A 27,657-nucleotide genomic window follows, 5' to 3' on the forward strand; every position below is an offset into this window, starting at 1 on the left:
TAGGATTGATAGTCTGCTTATGTAGGGCATTCTGTTTCGAGTGGAGGAGTGAAGGGCTCTTCTGGTGAAGTATCTTTGGACATTTTCTAGGGTGTTGAAACTTCATTTTCGGGAATGCACCACTTGTCCTTCCCTGCTCTGCTCAAGTCCAAGAACCCTGGAGAACCCTCTCAGAAATATGCCTACAGGAGATTTCTGTGAGATTTCCCCCCACCCACCCCAGCATTAACACATTTTGGAGGTTTCTTAATCAGCTGAAGGCTTTCTCTTTGCTTCCCCCAAGACCAAACAAATTGCCTGGTTCCGTGGCCAATTAGCCATCCTCTCCCAGGGCTGATTCAGTTTTTTTTCCAGGCAATTAAAGCAGAAGGAAACAGGTCCTGAGATGCCCACCTGCTCAGACCTGCAGTGCTGACCTTTGCTGAAATGGGGGGGGGCTCAGACTCCTGTGCTCCCCCCCATCCTCTCCGATCAAGCAGCCCGTAAATATCAGGCCTGACTGGCAGTCGGGCATCCCACAGAGATTTGGTAACTTTGTTTAAAGAGATGTTTTATTTATGGGTGGATAGATTTGATTACCCCCAAAGCAAACCAAGTGTGTTGCACGATCCACAAGGAAGCTCCGCTACTTCAGCAACTTGGGCAAATGCAAAGGCTCTGCTAACACGGCAGTTTTCCAGAGCGGCAGAGATGTCGACTCGGGCCGTCCGCAGGATTTAACGTCAGCTGTGCCTTCGGTTGAGTGGAGGAGCCTCTTAAAACCCCTGGATTTGGCGTGGCTTCTCCTGGACATTCCTGGAGCCCTGGTTTTCCTGCATAAGCCATGCCCACAGTGTGGTAGTAAAAAATTTGGTAGCCCTTCACTGTCCCTATTTTTCTATTTTCATTTTTTTACGTGCTTTCAAACTGCTAGGTTGGCAGCAGCTGGGACAAGTAATGGGAGCTCACTCCGTTACGTGGTGCTAGGGATTCGAACCGCTGAAACTGCCAGCCTTGTGATCAACAAGCTCAGCATCTTAGCCATTGAGCCACTGCATCCCTTTAGTGTCCAATTAGGTGCTAACAAATTGTTTGGGTAACAGTCCCTGTTTTCACGGGCAGGATGGTTCTGCATTTCTTTCTGTGACTTTTGATTCTCATGGATGGCACGATTCATAGTTTTGATTGCTCGTGCTGACCTTCCCCTTATCCCATGGATCTTCCCACTCTGTTTCATACATCAAACAGACAGCAGGCAATGCATGGGATGGCATGAGTACCTTTATTCTGGTTCTGCACCTTCATCGCTAGTGTTAAGTCCCAAGAATAGGCAGAGACATTGTAGCACTAGTACCTTTATTGCAGCACCTGGCTGGAACAGTCAGGATACCTTTTAACTAAGTACAGTACATAGAACAACAATACTTGAGCCATGCGGCTTCTTTTAAAGGCAGGCATGCTGGAGGCGTGGTTTGACAGCACTTTGGATTTGCCGGTTGTTTGTTAGCCAATCCACAACCAGCATGCAAATTCATGAGCGTCGCTCTGTACACAACAGATATATTGATTACAAAATGTTCAGGTGAAAAAGGGTTAATAATTTCAACTCAAAATTAGTCCATTCTGGCAGTGTTCCCAGCCTAATAGTCTCTGAGATAAGAACAGGTCCCGGGCCAGAAGCCAAAACTCATTTGGGAAATTCCTTTGAAGTGATTGTCATTCAACCGGACTTACAGTTTCTCCAGAGTTCTTCAGAAGATGCAGATTACATGAGTTAGAGCGATCAGAAAGCATAAAGTCCCAGCGACCGATTAGGTCCAACAGAGTGGGCCTTCTCCGGGTCCCGTCAACTAAACAATGTCGGTTGGCGGGCCCCAGGGGAAGAGCCTTCTCTGTGGCGGCCCCAACTCTCTGGAACCAACTCCCCCCAGAGATTAGAACTGCCCCTACTCTCCCTGCCTTCCGTAAACTCCTTAAAACCCACCTTTGTCGTCAGGCATGGGGGAACTGAAACACCTCCGCCGGGCATGTACAATTTATGCATGGTATGTTTGTGTGTGTGTTTGTTAGAAAAATGGGGTTCTTTTTAAATATTTTAAATTTATTTGGATTTGTTATGAATTGTTGTATCTTACTGTGAGCCGCCCCGGGTCTGCGGGGAGGGGCGGCATACAAATCTAAATAATAAATAAATAAATAAAATAAAGTGCACCTTGAACTCTGGACCTCACACACGGCTGTGATTTTTCAAACGTTGTTCACAACACCCACTTCTCCCAAGACTGTCACTTATATAGGGACAAGGCGTGGCCAAGTGTTCCATAGATCTATTAACACAAAGATCCTTTCCTTCTCAGATATTCTTGTCTGGACATAGTTCTCCTCACTCTTCCATCTAACATGGGCCCCTTCTTCATTTCATCTTCCTCCTCTGACTCAGTCCATACCCTAACTGGGGGTGCTGCAGTCTCTGGTTGGTCCTCAGCCTCTAACTCCTCCTCACTCTCACTCTCAGACTCAAGCATCAAGTACACAGGCCTAGGATACCAATACACATCCATCTCCTTGTCCTCGAAATTCATGACCAGTTGAGCTGGACATGGACCAGTCACAACAGGCAGCCCTGAAATACAGATTGCCTGAGCGCCCCTGCGTGTCCGTGCATGATTTTTCTACCTGTCCAGGTACAATAGCGTAATTGCACAGGATTCTGCTAGCACTCAGAGCCACAGGGGCGAGCACACATCACTGTTCCACCTCTGCAGCCCCCCCTCTGTCCCTCCAGAGAGAAACGGGGACAATTGGTTTAGGATTGACACGTCAGTCTGCTGCAGTAGTAGCACGTCCAAACACGATTGGCCAATCCTTTTGGCCTTCAAATGATGTGCGAGTTCTGCTTTTATCCCCATGTCTGGGGACCTTACATTTAATTTAAAGCAACTTTAAGCATCATCTTCCTTTTTTTTTCCTTTTAACTTTTGCCCATGTCTTTTAAAAAAAAACAGCTCTGCATGACGGCAGCTGCCTCAAGTAAAGTGATAGAAGCGAAACGTATTCAAAGAAAAAAAAAGGAAAGAAAGTCCACTTGGGTTTTGGAAAAGCACCTTTGGGACAACCATGTCCTGAGTGACAGAGAAGCTCCACAGACTGGGCCCCTCCCTTCTTAGGTCCTTCCCACATGAGAAATAACAGCTTCACTTCAAGTTATGTGTCAACTTTCAAAGCGGTTTTAGTTGAAGCCATATTCTTTTCTTCACTTCATTTTAGCTTTCCATACATATGGGGGAGTGTGGGATATTATTATTATTATTATTATTATTATTATTATTATTATTATTATTATTATTATTATTATCAAAGTTGGAAGGGATCCTGTAGGTCATCTAATCCAGTGTTTCCCAACCTTGGCAACTTGAAGATATTTGGACTTCAACTCCCAGAATTCCCCAGCCAGCATTTGCTGGCTAGGGAATTCTGGGAGTTGAAGTCCAAATATTTTCAAGTTGCCAAGGTTGGGAAACACTGATCTAATTCAACCCTTCTCTCCCCACCCCACTCAAACAGGAGTTCCTACATCATTTTTGACAGATGTCAGTCCAATTTCCTTTTGAATGTGTCAATTTCCTTTTGAATGTACCTTTAAATCCTGTGGGTTTTAAAAGAAAACAAAACACAGAAGCACAACAGGAATTATTTGAAAGCATGTATGTGAAATTATTCTCCTGTGTACACTGGCTCATATGCAGTTTTCTGGGTCTGATTCCTTTTAGATTTGTGACTCATTTCCATATTTTCCTCTTTTTAAAAAGGTCTCATTTAATTTCCTCTCTCTAGCTGCAATGCCAGCCTCCTCTACATCACCTGTCAAACCCCCACCGCCACCGACAGGGCTGCCTGACTTCTCTCTTTCTGCAGCCTCCAATATTGCTTTCTCAGGAGGTGAGGAAGGCCAGAAACAGACTGAAAAGCCTGTGCCCATTTACACGAAGCCGCAGGACGAGCGGAGGGGCCCTTTGCAGCTCTCCCAGCCTAGGGAGAGGACCTGGCGGGAGATAGATGTCAATCTAGAGCAGTATTTCCCAACCTTGGCAACTTGAAGATATTTGGACTTCCGGGACCGCCTTCTGCTGCACGAATCCCAGCGACCGATTAGGTCCCACAGAGTTGGCCTTCTCCGGGTCCCGTTGACTAAACAATGTCATCTGGCGGGTCCCAGGGGAAGAGCCTTCTCTGTGGCAGCTCCGACTGTCTGGAACCATCTCCCTCCGGAGATTAGAACTGCCCCCACCCTCCTTGCCTTTGTGGTCCAAGTGAAGACACATGGATGGCTCAATGAGAGAGCCCAAGCACCAAGCATGGTCTTTCCTCCCTCTAGGGACTCTGCGCACTGAACATTGGAAGATGGGAAGTCAAGATGGGAGCTCAAGTCAATGCTCCAAGGTCATCTCTTCTCTACAACAACTGTGCCAGGTTGTGTGGGATTGTTACAGGCCCCCACAGCTACCCTGTGGTGCTTTTTAAAAAAAGAAAATCTGCACCATGCAATAAAAACATCAATCAAAGAAAACACACCCTACACGCCTAACATTATTTATATAGCTGCCCCGTGGTTGACATGAAGCTCTAGCTGGGCTAGTTTGGGGAAATCAGGAAAAGTGGGGGAAGGAAAAGGTTTTTAGGGGCAGAAGAAGCATTCACATCACGGGCGTTAGGTGGAAACAGTAAACTTGGTTTATTGAAAAATATCGATTACACTTATTCCTTTATTACACAGGTTCAATTTTTTTCCCTTAAAAATACCTAGCATGGGCATTTGATCTGTTGGAATTTGGAAACCTGTACAAATAGGGTCACCTGATCATACACGAGTGTGTGTGTGTGTGTATGTGTATACACATGTACATACATGCAGAGATTCACACCCACACGTCCTCACTTCAAAGGGGGAGGGGCTCTATGTATTTAAATCTTTGTTTTAATACTTCTTTTTTTAAAAAAAAATCAACATTTTTGTTCAAGTCATGATATATATTAGGGGATAAAATTACACAGAAAGATATGTCTGCAAATACAAGAAGCAAATTTTATTGCAATATACGGTAACTGAGTGTTCCGGGAGGGAAGGGAAAAAATCGAACAGGGAGGAAGGACACAACAGTACAGTTTTACACACTCTGTAGGATTCTGATAGGAGCACCAAAACAGGAGAAAAGGAAGGGGGGAGGGAGGTGAAATCATCAGACCAGAATCACATGACCTAAGAGGGAGCGTCTCTTGGCTCTCCGCCCTCCATGCAGTGATCCCCCCCCAAATTCCCCACAGGAGGGAAAGAGCACCCTGGATGTTGTGCCTCGGTTGGGGCGTGTGGTGCAGGGAAGCTTCGGAAGTGTTAGCTGTCAGGGAATCGCTCCTGGAAGGTTGCACCAGTTTAGGATCTCCAGCACAGGGATCCCCGAGCACCTGGCGAGGCTTGTCCCCTGGAATCTGCCCATGGAGAATGGGAGCAGGCTACAGGGAGGGCCCCCCATCCCCTCCCAGAGACACAGGCAGAGGCTGGCCAACCAGGGCTGCTTAGAAGGCAAAGGGGGCCACGCCATCAGAAAGGCACCACATTTGGGCCTCCCAAGCGACAGTCTGACAACCACCACGCTCCGAGGCTCCTGTTCCTTTGGGGGAGGGGGAAGGGAGGCAGGATGGGGTGGGGGGTCCCCCGATAACAGCAGAAGGAACATCAGCCAGTCCAGCAGGGAGCCCGCAGAGGCATCCAGAGGCTGGCAAGTTACTCCCACCCCTGGGGTGTCCCCGGGTCAAGAAGAGGGAACCCTTGTGGGAAAAGACACCCCACAAGGGTTCCCTCACAGCAAGGCCCTTCCTTTTGGCCCCGAGGCTGAGGGCCAGCGATGGGGTGCTCTTTCCCTCTCTATGCATGGGAGCAGTGAGCCGGAGGAGTGGAGGGTGGGCAGTGGCTGCCAGCCCCCCACTGGAGAAAGACACGCATCATTGCACTGGTCAGTTTTGCTCTGGAAAGACAGAGGAGGGGAGTTGTGGAGAGCGGTCGACTGTGGCTTCAGTACGTTGAATAAAGTCATAAATTAGCACCACAAATATATTCAGCCACTGAGTACAGATCTGTTATGTTTACCCTGGTAGGCGTTGCACGAACGGCCTATTGCTACCAAAGGAAAAACCCAGACCTCCAGAACAGTTGGATTAACTCGCTCATCAGTCACGTCAATCCCAGGCCGAGGGGTCACAGGATACAAGGTCATTTGGGGAGAAGGGGGAAATGGGTGGTTTAGCACTGGGCTGAAATGAGGGGAGAGCTGGGAGGGACCCCCGCGAGGGCTCGGACAGGGTTGCCTGGAAGGTTCCTCCGACAGCTGTAGCACCAACGAGATAGAACCGAAATGGGAGAACGCTTTGGGGAAAACGATTCTCATGGTAAAAGATATTTTTTAAAAAACCTCTATATTGCACTAGATAACGCTTGAAGAATGGGGAGGGGGGGAGCTGGCCATCAATCTTTATTGCTTATCAGAGACGACAAATATCAACACTGCTGGTGCATTTGGTGCAAGTCCGGAGACGTGCCTGCCTTGGTTCCCCCAAAAGTCCAGCAATTCTTAATTTTAATCCCATTTGCTTGGGTGCCCATAAGGCTGAGGGGAGGGGGCTGCAGGAACCTGCTTCCTGAGTCTGGGGGCGGGAGCACGTGGTTCCCTGCTGATTCCTACTTTGGTCTTAGTTGAAGGCATCGGTGGCTGGGGACGGGGGACTCACATGCATGTTTTGAATCCAGAAACATTTAATATTTAATATAATAATATACAAATATTTACTTACAAAATACAAAAATAGAAGCACCTTTATCATATGGGATAAGCAATCAGAACCTGGCACTTTTTAAAAGGTTGTGGCTTTCCGATGTTTCTTGTGGGAACGAAGCAGAAACGGCCCAGAGAAGCGTCTCTGGTGGGTGGGGGGGCCGAGCCCCATCTAGGTTCTGAGAGAAACCCCAGCAGAGAAGAGATTCCAAGCGAGGAGGGGGTTTCGGAGTCCTTCGTCCATGTTTCTGTACAGAGATCAGGCGTCGGTTGCATCGCCCGGCTGATGGCTTTCGATGGTGTTTTGGGGACTTTCCAGTGACGGGAAACTGGCGATCCCTGGACCGTTTTCCATCGGAGGCAGAGAAGCGGCCGAAAGGAAGGCAAAGGCGGCAGGGCGGGCATCTTTCCTGCCGGAAATGTTCCGGTTTGGAGGAAAAGGCAACACATCCAAGCGTGAGAGCGGAGTCCTTCGAGGGTCTCCACAAAGAGGCGCAGCAAAGGAGGGAGAAGCGTGCTCTGACCAGTCGGCGAGCCCTTCGGTCATGTGATTCTGGAGTCGGTGGTGAGCAGGGTCCGGATTTTGACTGGGGTTGGGTGGGTGGGGGTATTCTGCAGCAAAACTGATGTCGGGGTAAATAGGAGAGCGATTTCGAAAACAAACCCATCAAACTGTCCAGTTTCAGAACGTGCGCGTGACGGCCAAAAACGAAAGAGGAGGAAGTAGCCAAAAAGAGAAGGCACAATGAGGTTACGAAGTTGTCCCTTTGGAGAGAGTCTCCTGAGCGGCCCTCAGCCCAGGAAGCACACCGGTCCCACCTCGAAGCCAAACTTCTGAAAGGCTTCCCCAAAGTCGTTGAACATGATGTCGACAATGGGGACCTGCTCCACTTTGGGGGTGCTGATTTCCAAGACCGTCTTCTGGTAGCCCTTCTTGGTCTGCAGAGGAGAAACATAGAAAACATAGAAACATAGAAGTCTGACGGCAGAAAAAGACCTCATGGTCCATCTAGTCTGCCCTTATACTATTTTCTGTATTTTATCTTAGGGTGGATATATGTTTATCCCAGGCATGTTTAAATTCAGTTACTGTAGATTTACCAACCACGTCTGCTGGAAGTTTGTTCCAAGGATCTACTACTCTTTCAGTAAAATAATATTTTCTCATGTTGCTTTTGATCTTTCCCCCAACTAACTTCAGATTGTGTCCCCTTGTTCTTGTGTTCACTTTCCTATTAAAAACATTTCCCTCCTGGACCTTATTTAACCCTTTGACATATTTAAATGTTTTGATCATGTCCCCTCTTTTCCTTCTGTCCTCCAGACTATACAGATTGAGTTTATTAAGTCTTTCCTGATACGTTTTATGCTTAAGACCTTCCACCATTCTTGTAGCCCATCTTTGGACCCGTTCAATTTTGTCAATATCTTTTTGTAGGTGAGGTCTCCAGAACTGAACACAGTATTCCAAATGTGGTCTCACCAGCATTCTATATAGCGGGATCATAATCTCCCTCTTCCTGCTTGTTATACCTCTAGCTATGCAGCCAAGCATCCTACTTGCTTTCCCTACCGCCTGACTGCACTGTTCACCCAGAAAGGCGGACAAAAGGCTGTTATGGTGCACAGATTCCTCCTTTCCCCTCCCTTTCTTCCATTTTATTATTATTTTATTAATATTTTATTGTTATTCATTATTCATTATTTTATATTATTCTATATTTTAAATTACGTTACGTTTTATATTTTATTATTTACTCTCTATTACGTTTTCCCACTCCTACTGCTTGCATAGCTTGTTCGACAACAGGAAATTATGCTGAGTTAGAATTAAACAACAACAGCAGCAGCAGCAACAACAACACCCCCAAATTCTGGCTTGGGCTGAATGTGCGGCATACCACAAACCCTCCTGGCTCCTGCCAACAGCCGGTGTGGGTATCTTTCAATCTTTTCCCCCCCCCGCATATCAAGATTCGTCTGCTGCAACTTGGATTTTTTTTTTTTTAAATCCCATTAAGATTTATATCTTTTTGTTCATATTTCTAAAATACAGTGATACCTTGTCTTACAAACTTAATTGGTTCTGGGATGAGGTTCTTAAGGTGAAAAGTTTGTAAGATGAAACAATGTTTCCCATAGGAATCAATGGAAAAGCGATTAATGGGTGCAAGCCCAAAATTCACCCCTTTTGCCAGCCGAAGCGCCCGTTTTTGAACCCCACCTCCATACTTTCGTGTTTGTGTGATGCTGCAGGGGAATCCCAGCAGTGCAAAAACGGGTGCTTCGCTGGCAACGGAAGTCCGGAGGTGGGGTTTCCCAGTGAAGGGAGCATCAGTGACATCGCAGCATCGCAAAAACACCAAAGTCCTCGAAACCCCACCTCCAGACCTCTGTGTTTTTGCGATGCTGCGATTTCACTGAGGCTCCCCTCGCTGGGAAAGCCCACCTCTGGACTTCCGTTGCCAGCAAAGCGCCCGTTTTTGCGCTGCTGGGATTCCCCTGCTGGTATTCCCCTGCTGGTATTCCCCTGCAGCATCACAAAAACACAGAAGTCCAGCGGTGGGGTTTCCCATGGAGGGGAGCCTCAGGGGAATTCCAGCAGCATAAAAACGGGTGCTTCGTTGACAACGGAAGTCCGGAGGCGGGGCATCCCAGCGGCGGTGGTGGGTTTGTAAGGTGAAAATAGTTTGTAAGAAGAGGCAAAAAAATCTTAAACCCCAGGTTTGTATCTCGAAAAGTTTGTATGACGAGGTGTTTGTAAAACGAGGTATCACTGTATATACATTTTGTTCAAATATTGCCTCTTTTTTCTCTCTCCCTCCCTCTTTCTCACCCTCTTTCTCTTCCTCTCTCCCTTCCTCTCTCTTCCTGTCTGTCCCTCCCTCTCCCTTCTTCTCTCCCTCTTTTTCTCTCTCCCTTCCTCTCTCCCTCTTTCTCCCTCCAAGATAAGAGACCCAGCCCATCCAACCTTCCTTTGAGAGCTTCCATCCGTGGAGCCTCCCCAAGTCCAGAAGGCAGCCATGCCACTGCTTAGGTCTCTCACAGTCAGGAGAATCCTCCTGATCTCAATTCTAGATCTTTCCCTGTAAAGCCTCCTGGCTCTTGGGATCTACTCCCGCCCTCCCTCTTCTCTGTGAGTGCTTTGAAAGATTGGAAGACTCTTGTTGTGTGTCTCATTCATCTTCCCTAGTTTTGGTTCAACGAGCCCAGTTCTTTAATAAGAGGGGCACATAAAATGATCACTCTTGTGTAGGATGCTGTTCAGACCAGTCTCTGATTCCTGGTCTAGAAAACCTGAAAACCTTGGCTTGTTCTGAGATCCTGTGGTTTCTTAGCATAAATACCCAGCAGAGATTTCTGGTCTCACCACTTTGACGGAGTCCCATATACTTCCTCTCTACCCCCCACCCCAATTAAGTGGCTTAACCACCCAAATCACTCTAATCTCTATTAGTGGAAGAAGAATGGAACATTCTCTGCTTTACGGGAGAAATCCAGTACTGATTGCTGCTCTTAATTAATTCTGGTCCCTGACCACAATAAACACATTATTATACTATACTTAATTAAAACTCCTTTTGTTGATAGATAATAGATGTGGTAATCATTATTTTCAGACATTAGTCAAAAAACAATCTATTGCCTCTTCTTTTCTGCCCTCCCCTTCTCAATCATGCCCATGAAAAGGAGATCCCGCTGTCACATGAACAGCCTAGGAAAGAGGTCTTCAAACTTGGCAGCTTTAAGACTTGTGGACTTTAGCTCCCAGAATTCTCCAGCCAGCTATCGCCATGAACAGCTCAGACAGAGGTCTTAAAACTTGGCAGATTTAAGAGTTCCAGGAATTCTGGAGTTTATTTATTTATTTTGTCCAATACACAATGAGGGTTTGAAAGAATAGAAAAGAAGATATAGTAATAGAACATATCAATGAAAGAATAGAAGAAGAGATATAGGAATAGAAGAAAGGTAGTCCTCGAAGGTTGCCTGAGCGGGCCGTGAGCCACCACCCCCTCTGCCCCAACCAAGAGTCTCTCCTTTGCACAACCACTACTACACAATCGCAACCACTACTCACTGCACAGCCGTCGAGGACCGCCCTGATGAAAGGGCTGTTGTCGTATGACATCTCTTCGTCATTGGAGCCCAGGAAGCGCATGGCCTTCTCGTAGTTGCCCACAGTGGCATCGTGCCACGCCACGGACTGGAAGCAGTTGTAGGTGATGTTTTGGTGAGCGGATGCACTCAGGAGTCGCAGGAAGGTCATCTGCACCACTCCAATGGGGTTGCTGTCAGCATCCACGTAGGAGAGCTAAGGGGAAGTCAAAAAAGAGACAAAGAAGAAACGGACCAGGTAGGCTAGGCAAGGAGCTATGGGCAGGCAAGAGGGAACCATTGCTTCTGAAAAAACAAATGGGATTTTTGAGTTTTGGGCCAGGCGAATCCTAGAAATGAGAAATAGGTCTCATTTCTACAACATTCAAGATGTGGTAAATGTTGTGGTTGGCTCTGGCCCAGCTCCTGCCCCAAGGAATGTGGATGTGAATGTGGGGGAAACAGCCACATGCCACAGGCCTGTTTTTCTCCTGATAGAATCTCCCGACGAAGGCTCCTCTGACGAAGGAAGCATTAGTGGCAGGGAAGGGGGGAGTTTGGCAGACAGCCCAGGAGGAGATCAATCATCCTTATCATCCCTGGATTCTGAACAAGAACTTATGACGGACCCACGCATGCATAGAGTGATGCATAGGAGAGAACAACTGAAGGATTATTACAGGAGATAAGTGAGGCCACCTATGGTTGGGTAGGGCTGCTGTAATTAGTGCTGGTTTAGCCTCGTGGCAGTTTATCTGATTCATAGTTTCGTCAAGATCGTGGTTTTGTTGTTTCCCTGTTCAAGACTGTGTGTGGACTTTCTGGACTTTAGAATTGGACTCAATTTCCCAGTTATTGGGTGAGAAATTGGATTGCATTTAACCTGTGCCTTGTGTGTACCAGAAAATCCCTTTGACATTTAAAAAGGGAGCTGTGTCTGCTTTTCTGTTGATAAAGACTTTTGGTTTTCCTTTCTATCCTGTGGTGTGTGTCTTTTTGGACTAATTACCCTGTAATTATGGGTGGTTGGGACACGTCGGCAGAACAGGTAAATAATTAAAAACCTTTCAATTGGCAGAATAACCAAGCATGGAATTAAAAGGATCAATACATAGACACATAAGAATTCGGATCCCAGTCAGAAAAGACTCAAGGCTTTTTAGGAGAAGTTGAAATGTTGGGTTAACTGTAAGACATCTCAGCCACGTTGGAATTTTGGATTTTTCCTCCATGGATTTGTCTGAAAATCTTTCCTGTGTCAGAGACCAGGTTACCCAGTGCATCTGATGCTCATTTTATACAGTATCTTGGTATTGCAGGCCAAAGTTAAACAACTTCCAGACAAGACCCTAGATATTGTGGGGAAGGACTGAGCGGGCCAGAAGGGAACAGCACCATGTCCACACATGCTCAGAATCAGTGAATGTCTCTTTCTCTCTCTCTCTCACACACACACACAATTGGTAAGAAGAAACAAAGGTTTTACCAACCAGGTTTTTGGACTCCTGTCCATGATTGTCTTGAAAGAGGTCAAAACGACTGACTAAGGCAAGCAGAAGCAGGCTAGACAACAAGCTAAAAGAGCAACCAGGAACTAGAAGAGAGCGGTGGATTATCCTGGATCTGGACCTATTCACAAGAGACTTACGGATGGCAACTGATTCTTCCATTGCTTAAAGGATATGTAATGTGAATTTACAGCAGTGAGGACAGACCAACAGAAGATCTTCCATCACTTTTGAAAAAAGCTCTTTTTTAAAAAAAAAGAAAGAAAGAAAGTCTTACTAACTCTTACGCTAATCATCTCCTAAATTCTTCTGATGCAGAAAGATGATAGCACTAGCACTAGCAATAGCACTTAGACTTATACACTTTTTCATGGTGCTTTTACAGCCCTCTCTAAGCAGTTGGCAGAGAGTCAGCATATTTCTCCCAACAATCTGGGTCCTCATTTGACCGGCCTTGGAAGGCTGAGTCAACCTGGAGCTGGTAGTGAGATTCGAACTGCCGAACTGCAGCTAGGAGTCAGCTGAAGGAGCCTGCAGTGCTGCCCTCTAATTACTACGTCACCTCATTTCTTAATCCTCTAAAAGTAGCTTCTTTCCAGCTATTCCAATTAGAAGTGGGGTGGTGGTGAGAGGAGGACATATTGAGGCACTGCCTTTTGGTCCAGCTGCATCTCCGATCATCTTCAAGCAGAGGGTCAATGTGGAACTCATTGCAGTAATCCATTGGTGAACTGTCAGGTCAATTTTTACAGCATCGTCTGTTAAAATGCCCTTTGAAAGAGATATCCAAATATCTTACTACGTATTTTTACTTCAAGGAATAGTGTGTATGTGTGTGTTTGTGTGTGTGTGTAGAATTCAACTACTTCAAGGAATTACATATGCAAATTAAACTGATGTTTATCAACAATGTTTAGTTAACCAGTCAATTAAATTAATTGATTAATATTTTTTAATGAAAAGCTAGCCTTTTTGAAAACCCTTTTCTCTCTCTCTCCCTGCCATCCACACAACCCCAGTACATCCACACTAACAGATTTGGAAGTCTGTTTTTGGAGGTGGTGCCTCATTTGCATTTATTATGGAGAATAATTAATAAATAAATAATTAATAATTCATACTGGAGCTTCATAGTGGAGGGGTTGGACTAATTAAAACTTAATTCCATCTCCCCTCCCTGTGTGCCTGGCTCCCTCCCTTGCCATCTGCTGTTAATAATTTTATTTATTAATTATTTTATCGGCTGCGTTTCTATGTGTGATGGATTTTAAATGTTTTTAATGCTGTTAGCCAGCCATTCAGAATCGTTGGATGTGAGATGGACTGCAAGTAGATTTTATAAATAAATACATTTTTAGAATGTAATTAATTGGAACCATGAAAGTTGAGTCATCCCATTAATCAATCGTATATCACTCAGTGTGTGAACAAGGGGACATAGTGAGTTGGCAGTTAGGAGTTGCGTGGCAGTTCTCCTTCAGAACATTTCAAACCAAACTGAAACAGCAACAGGTCCTCCAAGGACTCATGATGAAGAGTTCAGGATGGAAACATAGGAACATAGAAGACTGATGGCAGAAAAAGACCTCATGGTCCATCTAGTCTGCCCTTATACTATTTCCTGTATTTTATCTTAGGATGGATCTATGTTTATCCCAGACATGTTTAAATTCAGTTACTGTGGATTTACCAACCACAAGCATCTACTACTCTTTCAGTCAAATAATATTTTCTCATGTTGCTTTTGATCTTTCCCCCAACTAACTTCAGATTGTGTCCCCTTGTTCTTGTGTTCACTTTCCTATTAAAAACACTTCCCTCCTGGACCTTATTTAACCCTTTAACATATTTAAATGTTTTGATCATGTCCCCTCTTTTCCTTCTGTCCTCCAGACTATACAGATTGAGTTCATTAAGTCTTTCCTGATACGTTTTATGCTTAAGACCTTCCACCATTCTTGTAGCCTGTCTTTGGACCTGTTCAATTTTGTCAATATCTTTTTGTAGGTGAGGTATCCAGAACTGAACACAGTATTCCAAATGGGGTCTCACCAGCGCTCTATATAGCGGGATCACAATCTCCCTCTTCCTGCTTGTTATACCTCTAGCTATGCAGCCAAGTATCCTACTTGCTTTTCCTACCGCCCGACCACACTGCTCACCCATTTTGAGACTGTCAGAAATCACTACCTCTAAATCCTAAACCGACTGGAATCCAAGCCAGAGTGAGCGCAAACGGGCGCGGAAGTCCCAGGGAGGCTAGAAGGGGCCCTCCGGGTCTTCCAGGTGAGAGGTGCAAGAGATGGAACCCCAAATCCACCCCCTGAGATCCGGAGGGGCAGGTGGGCCATGGGGCCAGAGGGGGGGCTGCTAGGGGTCCGCAGGGGTTCGGGGCAGGTGGGGGCACCTCCAGATCTCCGGTGGGTGCTCCAGAGCGGGGATCTGCCTTCTGTGCATGTACAGGAAGCAAAATCCCGAAAGGGGGCGCACGCATGCGTGAGGTTTCTGCGTATGTGTCGAAGCAAAAAAACACCTCATCGAACTCCTGTGCCCACCCCCCCGGTGAGAATTTGTATCCTGCACATGCTCAGAAGCCACATCTCATCTGGAAATGAGCACGCGCCTGCCAGGGACCCACGGAGCTGCGCCCACCGCTCAATTTCCGCTACAGTGCGAAGGCATTGACCGTACGGGTAAGAGCCCGCTGTCTGCCCGGGAGACCCTGTAGCTGAGATTCAGTGCTGTCTGGAGAACCCCCAAGCCCCACTCTTGCCCGGCCCCTCCCGGAAGTCCCCACGCAGCCCGTCCTGGCCTACCAAAAGTTTGGGGAGGGCGGAAACAGGACTGTCTCCATCCTCCGGAGGGCCCCCAGAGCCCGGAGGTGCTGTTTCCATCCTCCCGGAGGCTCAAGGGAAACCTCTGGAACCCGGAGAGGGCAAAAAAAGTGTGCCCCTACACCCACCATGGCCACGCCCACTTAGCAAGCAGGCAGACAATCCCTTGCTAAAGCTTTTGAAGCCTCCCCCCATGTGGGACCTCCACCTTCATAGCTGCTCCCCAATCTTACTTAAACGAGTAAGCTAAATGGCCAATCACAACCATGTACTGAGTCACCCTGGCGCAGTGGTTAGAATGCAGTACTGCAGGCTCCTTCTGCTGCCTGCCAGCTGCCTGCAGTTTAGCAGTTCGAATCTCCCCAGGCTCCAGGTTGACTCAGGCTTCCAGCCTCCCAAGGGGGTAAATGAAGACCCAGATTGTTGGGGGCAAGAAGATACTGACTGTGTAAACCACTTAGTGGCGGCTGTAAAACACTATAAAGTGGTATATAAGTCTAAGTGCTATTGCTATAAACCAAAGTGAATATTAGGATTAACATTAGGATTAGGATTAATGTTCAATTTCTATCATGTCATACATCAGAGGAATTTAGTAAGAGTTCTCGGTGACATTTCTCAAATAGATCTGGAATTACCACCACAAGAGCAAATGTGGTGTGGTTGCCTTTGGGGGCTTTCTAGTTTCTGGTGGCTCATTGCCAGTTCAATGAACAATGCTAATAACTAGCAAAATAACAAGAGCAAGAGAAGAAAGAGGGAAGGTAACATTTGAGGTGGTGAGCAACAACCAGCTGCTGCAAACACAAGCCTTCCCTTCCCCCCCACAACAAAATGATTGGCACAAGCCGGGTCGGATTGGCCAGCCAGACCCCGAGTGGACCGGACTCCTCCAGTTAGTATAGTGGGGTGAGTTTGGGAACATGCATGAGCTTCCTTGAACCAGGAAGCTTTGGACAGCCGCCTTTCCTGGGAGGGGGCAGTGCTGCCTAGCTGGAAAAGATTTTGTGCGTCCATCTCATTCTCCGTGCACAGCAACGCTGACTTCAGACAGAAGGGTAAGATGTATTTTTTAAAAAATAAATTAAAATAAAGTAAAGACTGCAAGAGAAAACTGCATCAGGTTATTCCATGAGGTTCGGAAAAACGGTCAGTACCGTTGTTTAGAATTAATAAAAGAATCCCCTTGCTTGAGCGGCAAAGAATATTCTCAGGAATAATTGTGGCAGAACTTCAACGTCTTCCAAATCTTGCATTGCTCTTCTTTAAGTACTCTTCCAAATATTTACCAATATTTCCCTCACAAAGAGAGGCCTTCTTACATGCCTAACTTCACCAAAAACTATTTTGCAGCCCAGCCTTCCAGATTTACAGAATTTGAAATTCAAATACAGTGGTACCTCATCTTACGAACGCCTCTTCTAACGAACTTTTCAAGATACGAACCCGGTGTTTAAGATTTTTTTGCCTCTTCTTCCGAACTATTTTCACCTTACGAACCCAAGCAGCTGCTGCTGGGATGAAGGGGTTTCTTTCCCCCCCCTTTTTTGAAGAAAGAAAAGGGAGGGGCAGCTTGGAGGAGTAAAGATTTTGCATGCTTGCAAAGGAACTGAAACTGTGTCTTTTGAAGAAAGAAAAGGGAGGGGCGCCCCCCTTGCCTTTCTTCCTTCCCACTCACCCTTTAGCCTAGCCTTGCTTCTTCCACCCGCCCCCTTTAGCTGCTCCTCCCTGCCCTCTGTTTGCCTCCCTTCTAAAGTTTGGGATTTTCCTGAAGGATTTGCACACATTATTTGCTTTTACATTGATTCCTATGGGAAACATTGTTTCATCTTACGAACTTTTCACCTTACAAACCTCCTCCTGGAACCAATTAAGTTCGTATGATGAGGTACCACTGTATTACGTCTTCCTTATTTTGATGTTCTGAGACTATAGAAAAAAGCACAGATACTGCCAAGGTGGAAAGTTCTTTTCTGAACGAAGGAAGATGAGAGAAATGAATTCTACATCTTCTGCCATCTTCTTGGCTTTTCTTGATCCTCACCCCAAGAGACACAGCCTTGTTCTCCTCGTGTTTTTGGTCCTTCAGTGATGGCCGACCATTCAATTGAAATGCTGGAGAGACCATCGCAATTCCACCATCTTCCCAAAGTTCCCTCGGGAAGATTCCTTTACCCAATCAAGACAAGGCTCTGAGCTTGGGCATTTTTCAAAGGTTCCTGAGATCTTGTTCACTCAGATCTGGGTTTGCTTCAAAAGTGAATTGGAAACAGGGGTTGAATTCCAGTAGGTGCCAAGTGGGAATGAATTTCGGCAGAAAGAGGAAAGCTAGTTGACTTTGGTTGTTCTAACTTTTAAAATGTTTCCATTCCATTGTCTCAATTTTGGGAATCTTCCAATCCTTACAGTTCAATAATTTTTAATGCAATGTTTTCAGTGTATTTTGGAGCATTTTTCTCCAAACACAAATATTTTTCATATTAAATTCTTAGAATTACACCTTCTTACATACTTTCTAAAAAAGTAGTTCATTAATATAATACTATTTATGTATATATTATTTCCATGAATATTCATATTCTTAATTTTTTTCCCATATGTTGTGAATTCTCCTAGACGGAATTCCAGTTCTACATCTTCTGATTCAAACTGTTTCCTCCTTTCCTTTCCTTTCCTTTCCTTTCCTTTCCTTTCCTTTCCTTTCCTTCTCCTTTCCTCTACTCTCTTGTCCTAACCTGTCTGGGTTTTTTGTATCCACCAGAATCTCCTGACCAGGTCAAAGGACCCGCTGAACCTCAGAAAGTCGGTTGTGGCGAGGGGCCCAAAGGAGCTGTCCATCTTCCTTGGCGATTGCTCCTCGGCTGTCCTTAGATCCTTCTAGCATTGCTCATTAGTTCAGCATATGGGGTGAAATTAGTGTGGGGCCAGACGTGGGAAGCGGACAAGGCTGGCGTGCTCCAGAGGACGGGCGGAGGGGGCCAGAAGCGTTGCCACTTACCAATGACCCTCTCTTGTAGCGACTATACCAGGTGGCCGGCTGCTCTTTGGGCCAACGGGCCATTTTGCTCTGCAAAATATGAGAAGGGTTAAAGCCAAACAGAAAGCCAAGTGTGGGTTCTTCTTACCAGTTTACCGCGCTTGAATTCACTGAACCAGGAGCCCGGGGTTTCCTTTGGCCATGAAGTAATTCTAGCCTGAAAACGGTGGAAGAGGCACGTAGGGGAAGAGAAGAACAGAGACAAGACAAAAAGGAGAGTTACACGCTGGAATGAACGGTTCCCACGGAAATCACTTGAGTCTTTCTTTTTAAGCAAAACCCAAAAACTGACAATGCCACCCATGTCACTTTTGGGGGGCCAGACGAGTTGAAAGAGCACCCAGAAAACCAATATTATTTCCCGGAGCCTGGATGGATGTTTGTCAGTTAGTGGGGAAGAAAACAAGAGGGAAACAGGCTTGCTAAGACCATCCTGGCAAGGGTGAGCGGTGACTCCCCATTCTCTTTAAAAAAGTTAAAAATAGGAAGACTGTTCTGTTTCCAAGGAGAGATCTGCTTCTCTGAATGCTTATTAGTGCACTCAAATATACTGCTAAAATAAATAAATAAAGGGAACACTTAAACAACACAATAGAACTCCAAGTCAATCAAACTTTTGTGAAATCAAACTGTCCACTTAGGAAGCAACACTGATGGACCATCAATTCCACATGTTGTGGTGCACATTCAACTTTGTACAGAGCAAAGTATTCAATGAGAATATTTCATCCATTCACATCTAGGATGTGTTATAGGAGTGTTCCCTTTATTTTTTCTGAGCAGTATATATTGTCATAATTGTGGAGCCTAGAGCCCTCCTCTTCCTCGCTTCATTTCATGGTGACTAGTGATGGGCGAACTGAACCCGCACAATTTGGGTCCATACCGAATTTTGCGGTGTTTGGTATGCCGAAAACGAACCCAAAATGTTTTCAAACTTCGGGCAAAGTTCGGGGTCGTAATCGGCGTTCGGAGATTTGACGTCACCGGCAGGTTGCTAAGGATGCCAAGGTGATCACTTCCTGGATTCCATGGAATCCAGGAAGTGATCACCTTGGCGTCCTTAGCAACCTGCCAGTGACGTCAAAGCTCCGCCCCCAGAATGTCTTTGTGGGAGGGATTCCCCGTTCGGGTTCAAGTTTGGGTTCAGTTCAGGTTCGGCTGAATTTTGCATAAAGTTCGTCCGAACTTGCCGAACCCAAACACCGTTGGGTTCGCCCATTACTAATGGTGACCCAGTGCCCTATCTGACTTTGGATAGTTGAAATCTCCAGGGCAGAGTTGAGGAACTGATGGCCCTCCAGATGTTTCGTATATCAACTTCCCATAGCCTCAACCAGAGGCCGTTGCAGGGGGAGCAGCAATAGAAAAGCCTCTTTTATAACCATAGGGGTTATCTGTTGTCTTATGCACTCTTTTACTTGCCAAGAAACGTTCATAGTTCTGTGTCTAAAACTCAACCGTCAGCATTCCAAACTGTTTCTTTTTCTTTGCAGGAAGTCCTTTTCAATTAAAGGGAGTGGGGTGCCTGTCAACCCTGATGCTGACCTGACCAAAGCTATCTTGACTGGAGTTGAGGGATAGGGAGGGGGGAGTAGAGATAGCTGGGGTGTTTTAGTCAAAGCAAAATACTTTCTCCTGGGAACCAAGGACATTCCCACAGGTAGCCAGAGAAAGGAGGAGTGAAGCTACCAAACAACCAGACAACACCTGGATTGGACCATGGGACTGATTGTTTTGGAAAGGGGGAAAACGTTTACCGTGGGAACCTTCAGAGTCTGTTCTCATCAGACTGTGCCAATATGATACGTCCAATTACATCCATTCTTGGAGGAACCAATTTTGCCTCCGAGTCCTGTTTGTTGATGGTGTATCACTTGGCCTCACTGAGACCACTTTCTAGGCTTTGGTATTGCCATCAACATGGTGCATTAATTTTAGGGCAACCTCTGAGCCACCAGAAGTTGTTGCATCTTCTTTCCATTAGTCTGCATGAGGGGTGATGGAAGTGCCATCTAAAGGCATCTAAGACCCTTCCTCTTTTAGACCATTGCAAAGTAGGCAAGAGGACTTCACCCTGCTGCCACCATGGCTAAAACCCAACACACCCAACTATTCCCAACAGATCTGAGGCAGGTCAAAACCCAACACTCATTGTCCTTCTTGAAAGCTTGCCCGCTTGTTTAACGGCCTGTTATCAATGAATAAGGATAATCAATCCAAAGAGTTCCAAATATTGCAGTAACAGAGCTATGTCAACCATGGTAGCCAAAAATCAGAATACATCTGATTGTCAGCTGCTACTTCAAGCTTCCTTGTGCTTCTCTGGTATGCGGTGACATTCTGCCATGAATTACAGAGAAGGGGGATGAAGGGGGGCAGGTTTTGGAAACCAAAAGTAGCTGCTGTGCCAACTGGAGAAGTTGCTTCAAGGTCACCCATCTGGAAAGGGGACAGAACTGCCTTCCAGAGAAGGCTTGAACAGACCAGAAGGAAAACAGCTTGCAAGGTTTTAATTGGTTACCTTTGGGTGGAACATGGAAGACAGTTAAGAAGGGGAAAGGAGGGGCAAGTATAACACAGGGATTTTGGCTATGCATTTTTATTTTTATTTTACTGCATTGCTGCAATACACTTTCTCTCTAATAAAAATGTACCTTTCTCAGCAAATGGAGCCAAGGATTGTTCTCTGCTGAGAGGTTTTAAGTTTGCGGCGGGTGTGACATGGATAGCAGCTTTCCAGACCAATTAAAAAGTGATCCGTTTTCACATATCTTTCACATATTTTTCCACATATCCATATTTTTTCGCTCCAACTGATGATGCACTTGACCTCCCAATAATAATGTATTTGCATGCATGAATCTGGGGAAATTGACACATTTCAGCTTCTCTGGCAGCTCTTTGGCCAGCGACCGAGCAGGGCCCATAGGGTTGGCCTTCTCACGGTCCCATTGGCTAGAGAATGTTGGTTGGCGGGGTCATGTGGGAGGGCCTTCTTTGTGGTGGCTCTGGTTCTCTGGAACCAACTGCCCCCGGATATCTGCCCAGTCCTGGCCTTCCGAAAGGCTGTGAAAACTGATGAGCTGTACCATCCAGCTTCGCCCATGGATGTGAATGATTTATTTTGGGGTTTAAAACTGTCATTATATTGTTTTAAAATGTTGCACGCAGAGTCCGGCAGAAGTGAGAAGCTCAAAGGAGAAAATGCAGCACCTGAACGAGTGTTCAGACAGGTGGGAAAGCGAGGATGGCTGGCGAGGAAGGAAAGGGATGGAGAAGGAAGTGGGTTGCAGCCGAAGTAAAGTAGATTTGTTCAATTTCGTTTCCTTCGCTCTTTTCCCCCTGTCTCTAATTCATAGAATCATAAAATCCTTAACGGCAGCATTGATATGAGGAGGAGGAGGCATGGGAGTCAGGGCCTGCATCAAGGCCACCCGAGAGTTCCTAGGGGGAAAAGGGAATGGATCTGGCAGGAGGGAGAGAGGTGGGGAGAGAGGCAGTGCCTGGGCTGCCTTTAGAGGGAGTCAACAGTCAAGAGCCCCCAGGTCTAGAGGTAGATGATGACGAAGAGGAGAAGGAGGAACAGCTGGACATGCAAATGTTCAGAAGGCAGAGGAGAGGAGAGCGACGGAAATCTATAGGCTGGTCCTTGGGAAGGAAGAGTCACCATGGCTAGTGAAGCCCCATCCTAGCTCTGGCGATAAAAGGCAGAGGGTGGAGATGAATAGATGGAGCAGACAATGATTCATCTCCCTGCCGGACAGACTTGTTAGCCTGCTGGGACTTTTTGCCAGGGCTGCTAATAAAGGAATCGTTGATTTAACTACAGAGGGCTTGTCGTGTTTGGTTCAGAACAGATGGAAAGGACCTTGGAGATCTTCTAGTCCAACCTCTTGCCCAAGGCCTGAGTTCTCATCCCATCCTAGACAAATGGATGGCCAGTCTCTTCTTTAAACACTATGGTGCAGAAGTGTGTTCCTGCCAGTTTGGACTGATTCTGCAGAAGCGATGTTTTTAGCATGTCAGGGAGAGAATGGGCAGCGACATAAACCGGAGCCAACTCCTGCTACAGTGATGGAGCAACCACTGTCAGGCCAAAGCCATTTTGGTTGGAGTTTTTGGCCTGCCACAATTGATATTATTTTAATATATATATATTCCTTATTGTGGGAAATTGGGAGGAGGAATTGCATGAGGGATGTTTGCACGTAGCCATAACAAACTCTTTCTGGAAAGCCAAGGTCATCCTTTGTCTCTGCACTCCTGCACCTGCACGGAAGGAGATGGGTGGACTCTGCCAGCCTGGCAGTTGAAGGATGCTCAACAGGATGGACTTGGAGGAGTGGGGACAAGGGGTTGAACTAGGACTTCAGATTCGGGTTTCTCCCAGATGTGCCAAAATGGCTCTGCTAATAAATTGGAACCTTGAAGAGCACTTTGCCTTGGACTCCGATTTAGGTTCGGATGCTATTTGGAACCCTGACACCCACAATCTCTGGAGGAAAGCCATTCCGCTGATTGACAGTTTTCACTGTCAGGAAGTTCCTCCTTAGTTCTAGGTTGAATCTTTCCTTGATAATTCTTCCACCCCTCAGGGGCTTCCTTTAGAGCCAACCTTGGCAACTTTATGAGGCGTGGACTTCAACTCCCAGAATTCCTCAGCCTGCTTTGCTCATCCCATTTGCTGGCTGAGGAATTCTGGGAGTTGAAGTCCACGCCTCATAAAGTTGCCAAGGTTGGAGACCTCTGCTTTAGAGAACAGGCAGGACCTCTCTAAGCCTTTTGCTCTTTTGCTCGCTTCTTTTCAATCTTTTCCTGATGGGAACAATGTCATTGAAAGCAAAATAAAAGCAATGTGCGTGAGACAGTGAAAATTTGGCACAATTATCTTCCAAAGGGACAAGCAAAAAAGAGTTACTTACCCCCTCGGACTTCTTATCTGGGAAGATGCAAGTTTCCCCACCAGCAGTAAAATTACAGTAAACTTTGAAGGAATCCCGGGAGCAGCCTTGATTTGGGTCGACCCAATATTCTCCTAGAGTTGGGAGAAAAGCAAACACCGTCTTTGGCATTGGCTTCAATAGCCCTTCAAAAAGACTCCAGCTTTTCCCAGAGACACCAAGAAAGCATCCCAGAGAACTGGTCCCATCACTGGGAAACGCAGTTTCTGTCTTTTAGCGGCCAGTTAGGTCCCACAGAGTGGGTCTTCTCCGGGTCCCGTCAACTAAATAATGCCACTTGGCGGGACCCAGGGGAAGAGCCTTCTCTGTGGCGGCCCCGGCCCTCTGGAACCAACTCCCCCCAGAGATCAGAATTGCCCCCACCCTCCTTGCCTTTCGTAAGCTACTTAAAACCCACCTCTGCCGCCAGGCATGGGGGAATTAAGACTTTTTCTCCCCCTAGGCCTTTACAACTGTATATATGGTATGCTTGTATGTATGTTTGGTTTTTATATATTAAGGGGTTTTAATTTGCTTTTAGTATTGGATTTTATTGTACATTGTTTATGATTGTTGTTAGCCGCCCCGAGTTTTCGGAGAGGGGCGGCATATAAATCCAATAAAACTTGAAACTTGAAACTTCCACTTCTTCAATGCCTGTTATTTCTCAATCTACCTTTGTTCTTTTTTTAAAAAAAATGAGTGTTTCCTATTTAAAATGCAAGTATAAAGAACAGCCTCCAATAGAAGCTCCGCGGGCCTCCCTGAGCTTGGCTCTTTGCTGGCAGACGTTTCGTTACCCGGCCAAGCTGTGTCATCAGTGCTGGTGAGTGTGGGGTTTGATCCTTGTTCATACACAGTTGTTGCCCTGCCAATATTGATGAAGGTGTGATGTTTCTTGATGAGGGCATTGCTTCTGTCTGATTGTTTGCCCAGTGCTGATTCCTGTTGGGTCACTTTGCTGAACCGTTTTCCATCCAGCCGTCCAGTTCTTTGGAGCCCTGTGTGTGACCTGGCTGTGCAGCGCATGTTGTGTTGTGTTGTGTTATTCATTCATTCATTCATTCATTCATTCATTCATTCGATTCGAATGCCGCCCCTCTCCATAGACTCGGGGCGGCTAACAACAGTAATAAACAGCATATGACGTTTCCAAATGTAAAATAATGCACTTGGGGAAAAGGAATCCTCAATCTGAGTATTGCATTGGCAGTTCTGTGTTAGCAAAAACTTCAGAAGAGAAGGATTTAGGGGTAGTGATTTCTGACAGTCTCAAAATGGGTGAGCAGTGTGGTCGGGCGGTAGGAAAAGCAAGTAGGATGCTTGGCTGCATAGCTAGAGGTATAACAAGCAGGAAGAGGGAGATTGTGATCCCCTTATATAGAGCGCGGGTGAGACCACATTTGGAGTACTGTGTTCAGTTCTGGAGACCTCACCTACAAAAAGATATTGACAAAATTGAACGGGTCCAAAGACGGGCTACAAGAATGGTGGAAGGTCTTAAGTATAAAACGTATCAGGAAAGACTTCATGAACTCAATCTGTATAGTCTGGAGGACAGAAGGAAAAGGGGGACATGATCGAAACATTTAAATATGTTAAAGGGTTAAATAAGGTTCAGGAGGGAAGTGTTTTTAATAGGAAAGTGAACACAAGAACAAGGGGACACAATCTGAAGTTAGTTGGGGGAAAGATCAATGGCAACATGAGAAAATATTATTTTACTGAAAGAGTAGTAGATCCTTGGAACAAACTTCCAGCAGACGTGGTTGGTAAATCCACAGTGACTGAATTTAAACATGCCTGGGATAAACATATATCCATTGTAAGATAAAATACAGGAAATAGTATAAGGGCAGACTAGATGGACCATGAAGTCTTTTTCTGCCATCAGTCTTCTATGTTTCTATGTTTCTATGACCAATCTAATGTTTAAAATAATTAAAAAACCCTTATTTAAAAACCAAACATACACACAAACATGCCATGCATAAATTGTATAGGCCTGGGGGGAAAAGGGTAGTTCAGTTCCCCCAAGCCTGACGACAGAGGTGGGTTTTAAGGAGCTTACGAAAGGCAAGGAGGGTGGGGGCAATTCTGAAAAAGTGGAGAATTGCTTCCGTGCACATTTATCCCACTTGTGTGCTTTCTGAAGTGTTTGACACCCATATGAGTTTCCAATACTCAGGTTGAATTGTGTGCAATTGAATCATCTTCTTTTAATGACCCCCCATAATCCCTTGCAGGGAAAAATCCGGGCAACTGAATGGAGCTGTTTACTGGCCTTTCCGGACGCCAATGTGGAGTTTGGCTCACCAGATATATTCTCAGTGCACCCAGGGAGAGAAATATCTGCCTCTGCCTAGGATCGAACTCACGGCCTCCTGATTGTGAGGCAAGAGCTTCACTTCTAGGCCACCGCACCACTCAAACTGTGTATAATTTTTCCCAGGCCCTTTTTCCCAGGCCCAACGATTCCTCCCCTCCCTTCTGTGGCTGCTGCCTACCATCTGGGAAGTCCGGGTGACAGAGCTGCAGGTCCTTGCACGTCCGAGCTGGATTGTGCTGGGTGCCCAGCGGGTGTTTCATCTGCTCGATTTCCAGTTTCAGGGAATTCAAGGAACCAAAGATCTCCTCCATGCCGTCCGCATAGTCCACGTAATTGTCTGAGTTGACGTCGTCCATCAGCTGGCTGGCATCAATGTTCCTCCGAGTCCGTTTGGAAGACTGCATGGGGAGGGGCTGGATCACCTCTCCCGGAGGGCCCTGGGGGACGGGAGAAGAACAGGGCTTGAGCCATCCATGCCACGCCAGAGAAGCAGGCGCAAACTGGTGAGAACCGGGAAAGCCTCTTGGCCACAGCACTTACAGGAGGTCCTGGTGGGCCGGGATGGCCATTTTCTCCCTTTGGACCCGTTGGACCCTGGGAAGAAAGAAGGAGAAGCCGGAAAAGACATTATCTATGAGACCGCCTTCTGCCGCACGAATCCCAGCGACCAGTTAGGTCCCACAGAGTGGGCCTTCTCCGGGTCCCGTCAACAAAGCAATGTTGTTTGGCGGGCCCCAGGGGAAGAGCCTTCTCTGTGGCGGCCCGGGCCCTCTGGAACCAACTCCCCCCAGAGATTAGAATTGCCCCCACCCTCCTCGCCTTTTGTAAGCTCCTTAAAACCCACCTCTGCCGTCAGGCATGGGGGAACTGAGATATTCTTTCCCCCTAGCCCTTTACAATTTATGCATGGTATGTTTGTTTGTATGTATGTTTGGTTTCACAAATAAGGGTTTTTTAATTGTTTTAGTATTAGTTTTAGTATTGGATTTACATGATGTTTTATATTATTGTTGTTAGCCGCCCCGAGTCTACGGAGAGGGGCGGCATACAAATCCAATTAATAATAATAATAATAATAATAATAATAATAATAATAATAATAATAATAATGTCTGCAGAGTCTGCGGAGAGGCGCTGCATACAAATCTAATTAATAATAATGATAATGATGATGATGATGATGATGATGATAATAATAATAATAATAATAATAATAATAATAATAATAATGCCACAGCACAACTGCAGCCTTGCTCCTGAAGTCAGCCTGTCCCCTTTAATTCTAACCTTGCAATTTCCTCGTGGGTTTCAAGAAGACAAAAGTGGAGGGGACGCTGGCTCAAGAAGCAAGGTGCTTCCTCCTTGAACCCCTAGTGGAAGCTGCAAGGTGAGAAATGCAACCTGTGGAGGCCTCTAAACATCTGTGATACAGCTGCATCTCACCTTATCCAAGCCTCCTGAGCTGACAGTCCGACATTAGCAGAGGAAGAAAGTGGTCGGTGGAACTAAGGTTGTGGGTGTTCTGCAGAGCTGGGAACTGAGCACCTGCTACCTGTTTCCTGAATGATATGCAAGCACCTGACTGGGACTTTGCAGATAACGGGCTGAGGGCCTGACTACAATACATCTCCACCCCATGTCCAGTCAGCAAATCAGTGGAAGTGATGTGCCGGTGCCTGGAAGCTGTTGGGGTCTGGATGGGTGTCAACAAGCTCAAACTCAATCCAGAAAAGACGGAGTGGCTGTGGGTTTTGCCTCCCAAGAACAATTCCATCTGTCCGTTCATTACCCTGGGGGGGGGGGGGAATTATTGATCCCCTCAGAGACGGTTCACAACTTGGGCGTCCTCCTCAATTCACAGCTAACATTGGAACATCATCTTTCGGCTGTGGCGAGGAGGGCGTTTGCCCAAGTTCACCTGGTGCACCAGTTGCAGCCCTATTTGGACAGGGAGTCATTGCTCAGTCGCTCATGCCCTCATCACCTCGAGGTTCGACTACTGCAACGCTCTCTACATGGGGCTACCTTTGAAAAGTGTTCGAAAACTTCAGATTGTGCAGAATGTGGTTGCGAGAGCTATTGTGGGGCTTCCTAGATTCACCCAC

At 46.3% G+C, this 27,657-nt stretch overlaps 1 protein-coding gene across 1 annotated transcript in view; it reads right to left on the minus strand.

Annotated features, from left to right (window-relative positions):
- Window positions 1-4,690: 4,690 nt before the first annotated feature.
- Window positions 4,691-27,657, minus strand: part of COL5A1 (collagen type V alpha 1 chain) — a 243,625-nt gene continuing 220,658 nt past the window's right edge. The window contains 6 exon segments of the mRNA XM_070758910.1: window positions 4,691-7,742; window positions 10,885-11,118; window positions 18,242-18,310; window positions 23,206-23,318; window positions 25,731-25,989; window positions 26,093-26,146. Of these exon segments, the coding sequence (XP_070615011.1) occupies window positions 7,596-7,742; window positions 10,885-11,118; window positions 18,242-18,310; window positions 23,206-23,318; window positions 25,731-25,989; window positions 26,093-26,146 (876 nt within the window). The 3' untranslated portion in view covers window positions 4,691-7,595.

The sequence above is a fragment of the Erythrolamprus reginae genome, chromosome 8, assembly GCF_031021105.1.
Source record: "Erythrolamprus reginae isolate rEryReg1 chromosome 8, rEryReg1.hap1, whole genome shotgun sequence".
Classification (NCBI taxonomy): Eukaryota; Metazoa; Chordata; class Lepidosauria; order Squamata; family Dipsadidae; genus Erythrolamprus; species Erythrolamprus reginae.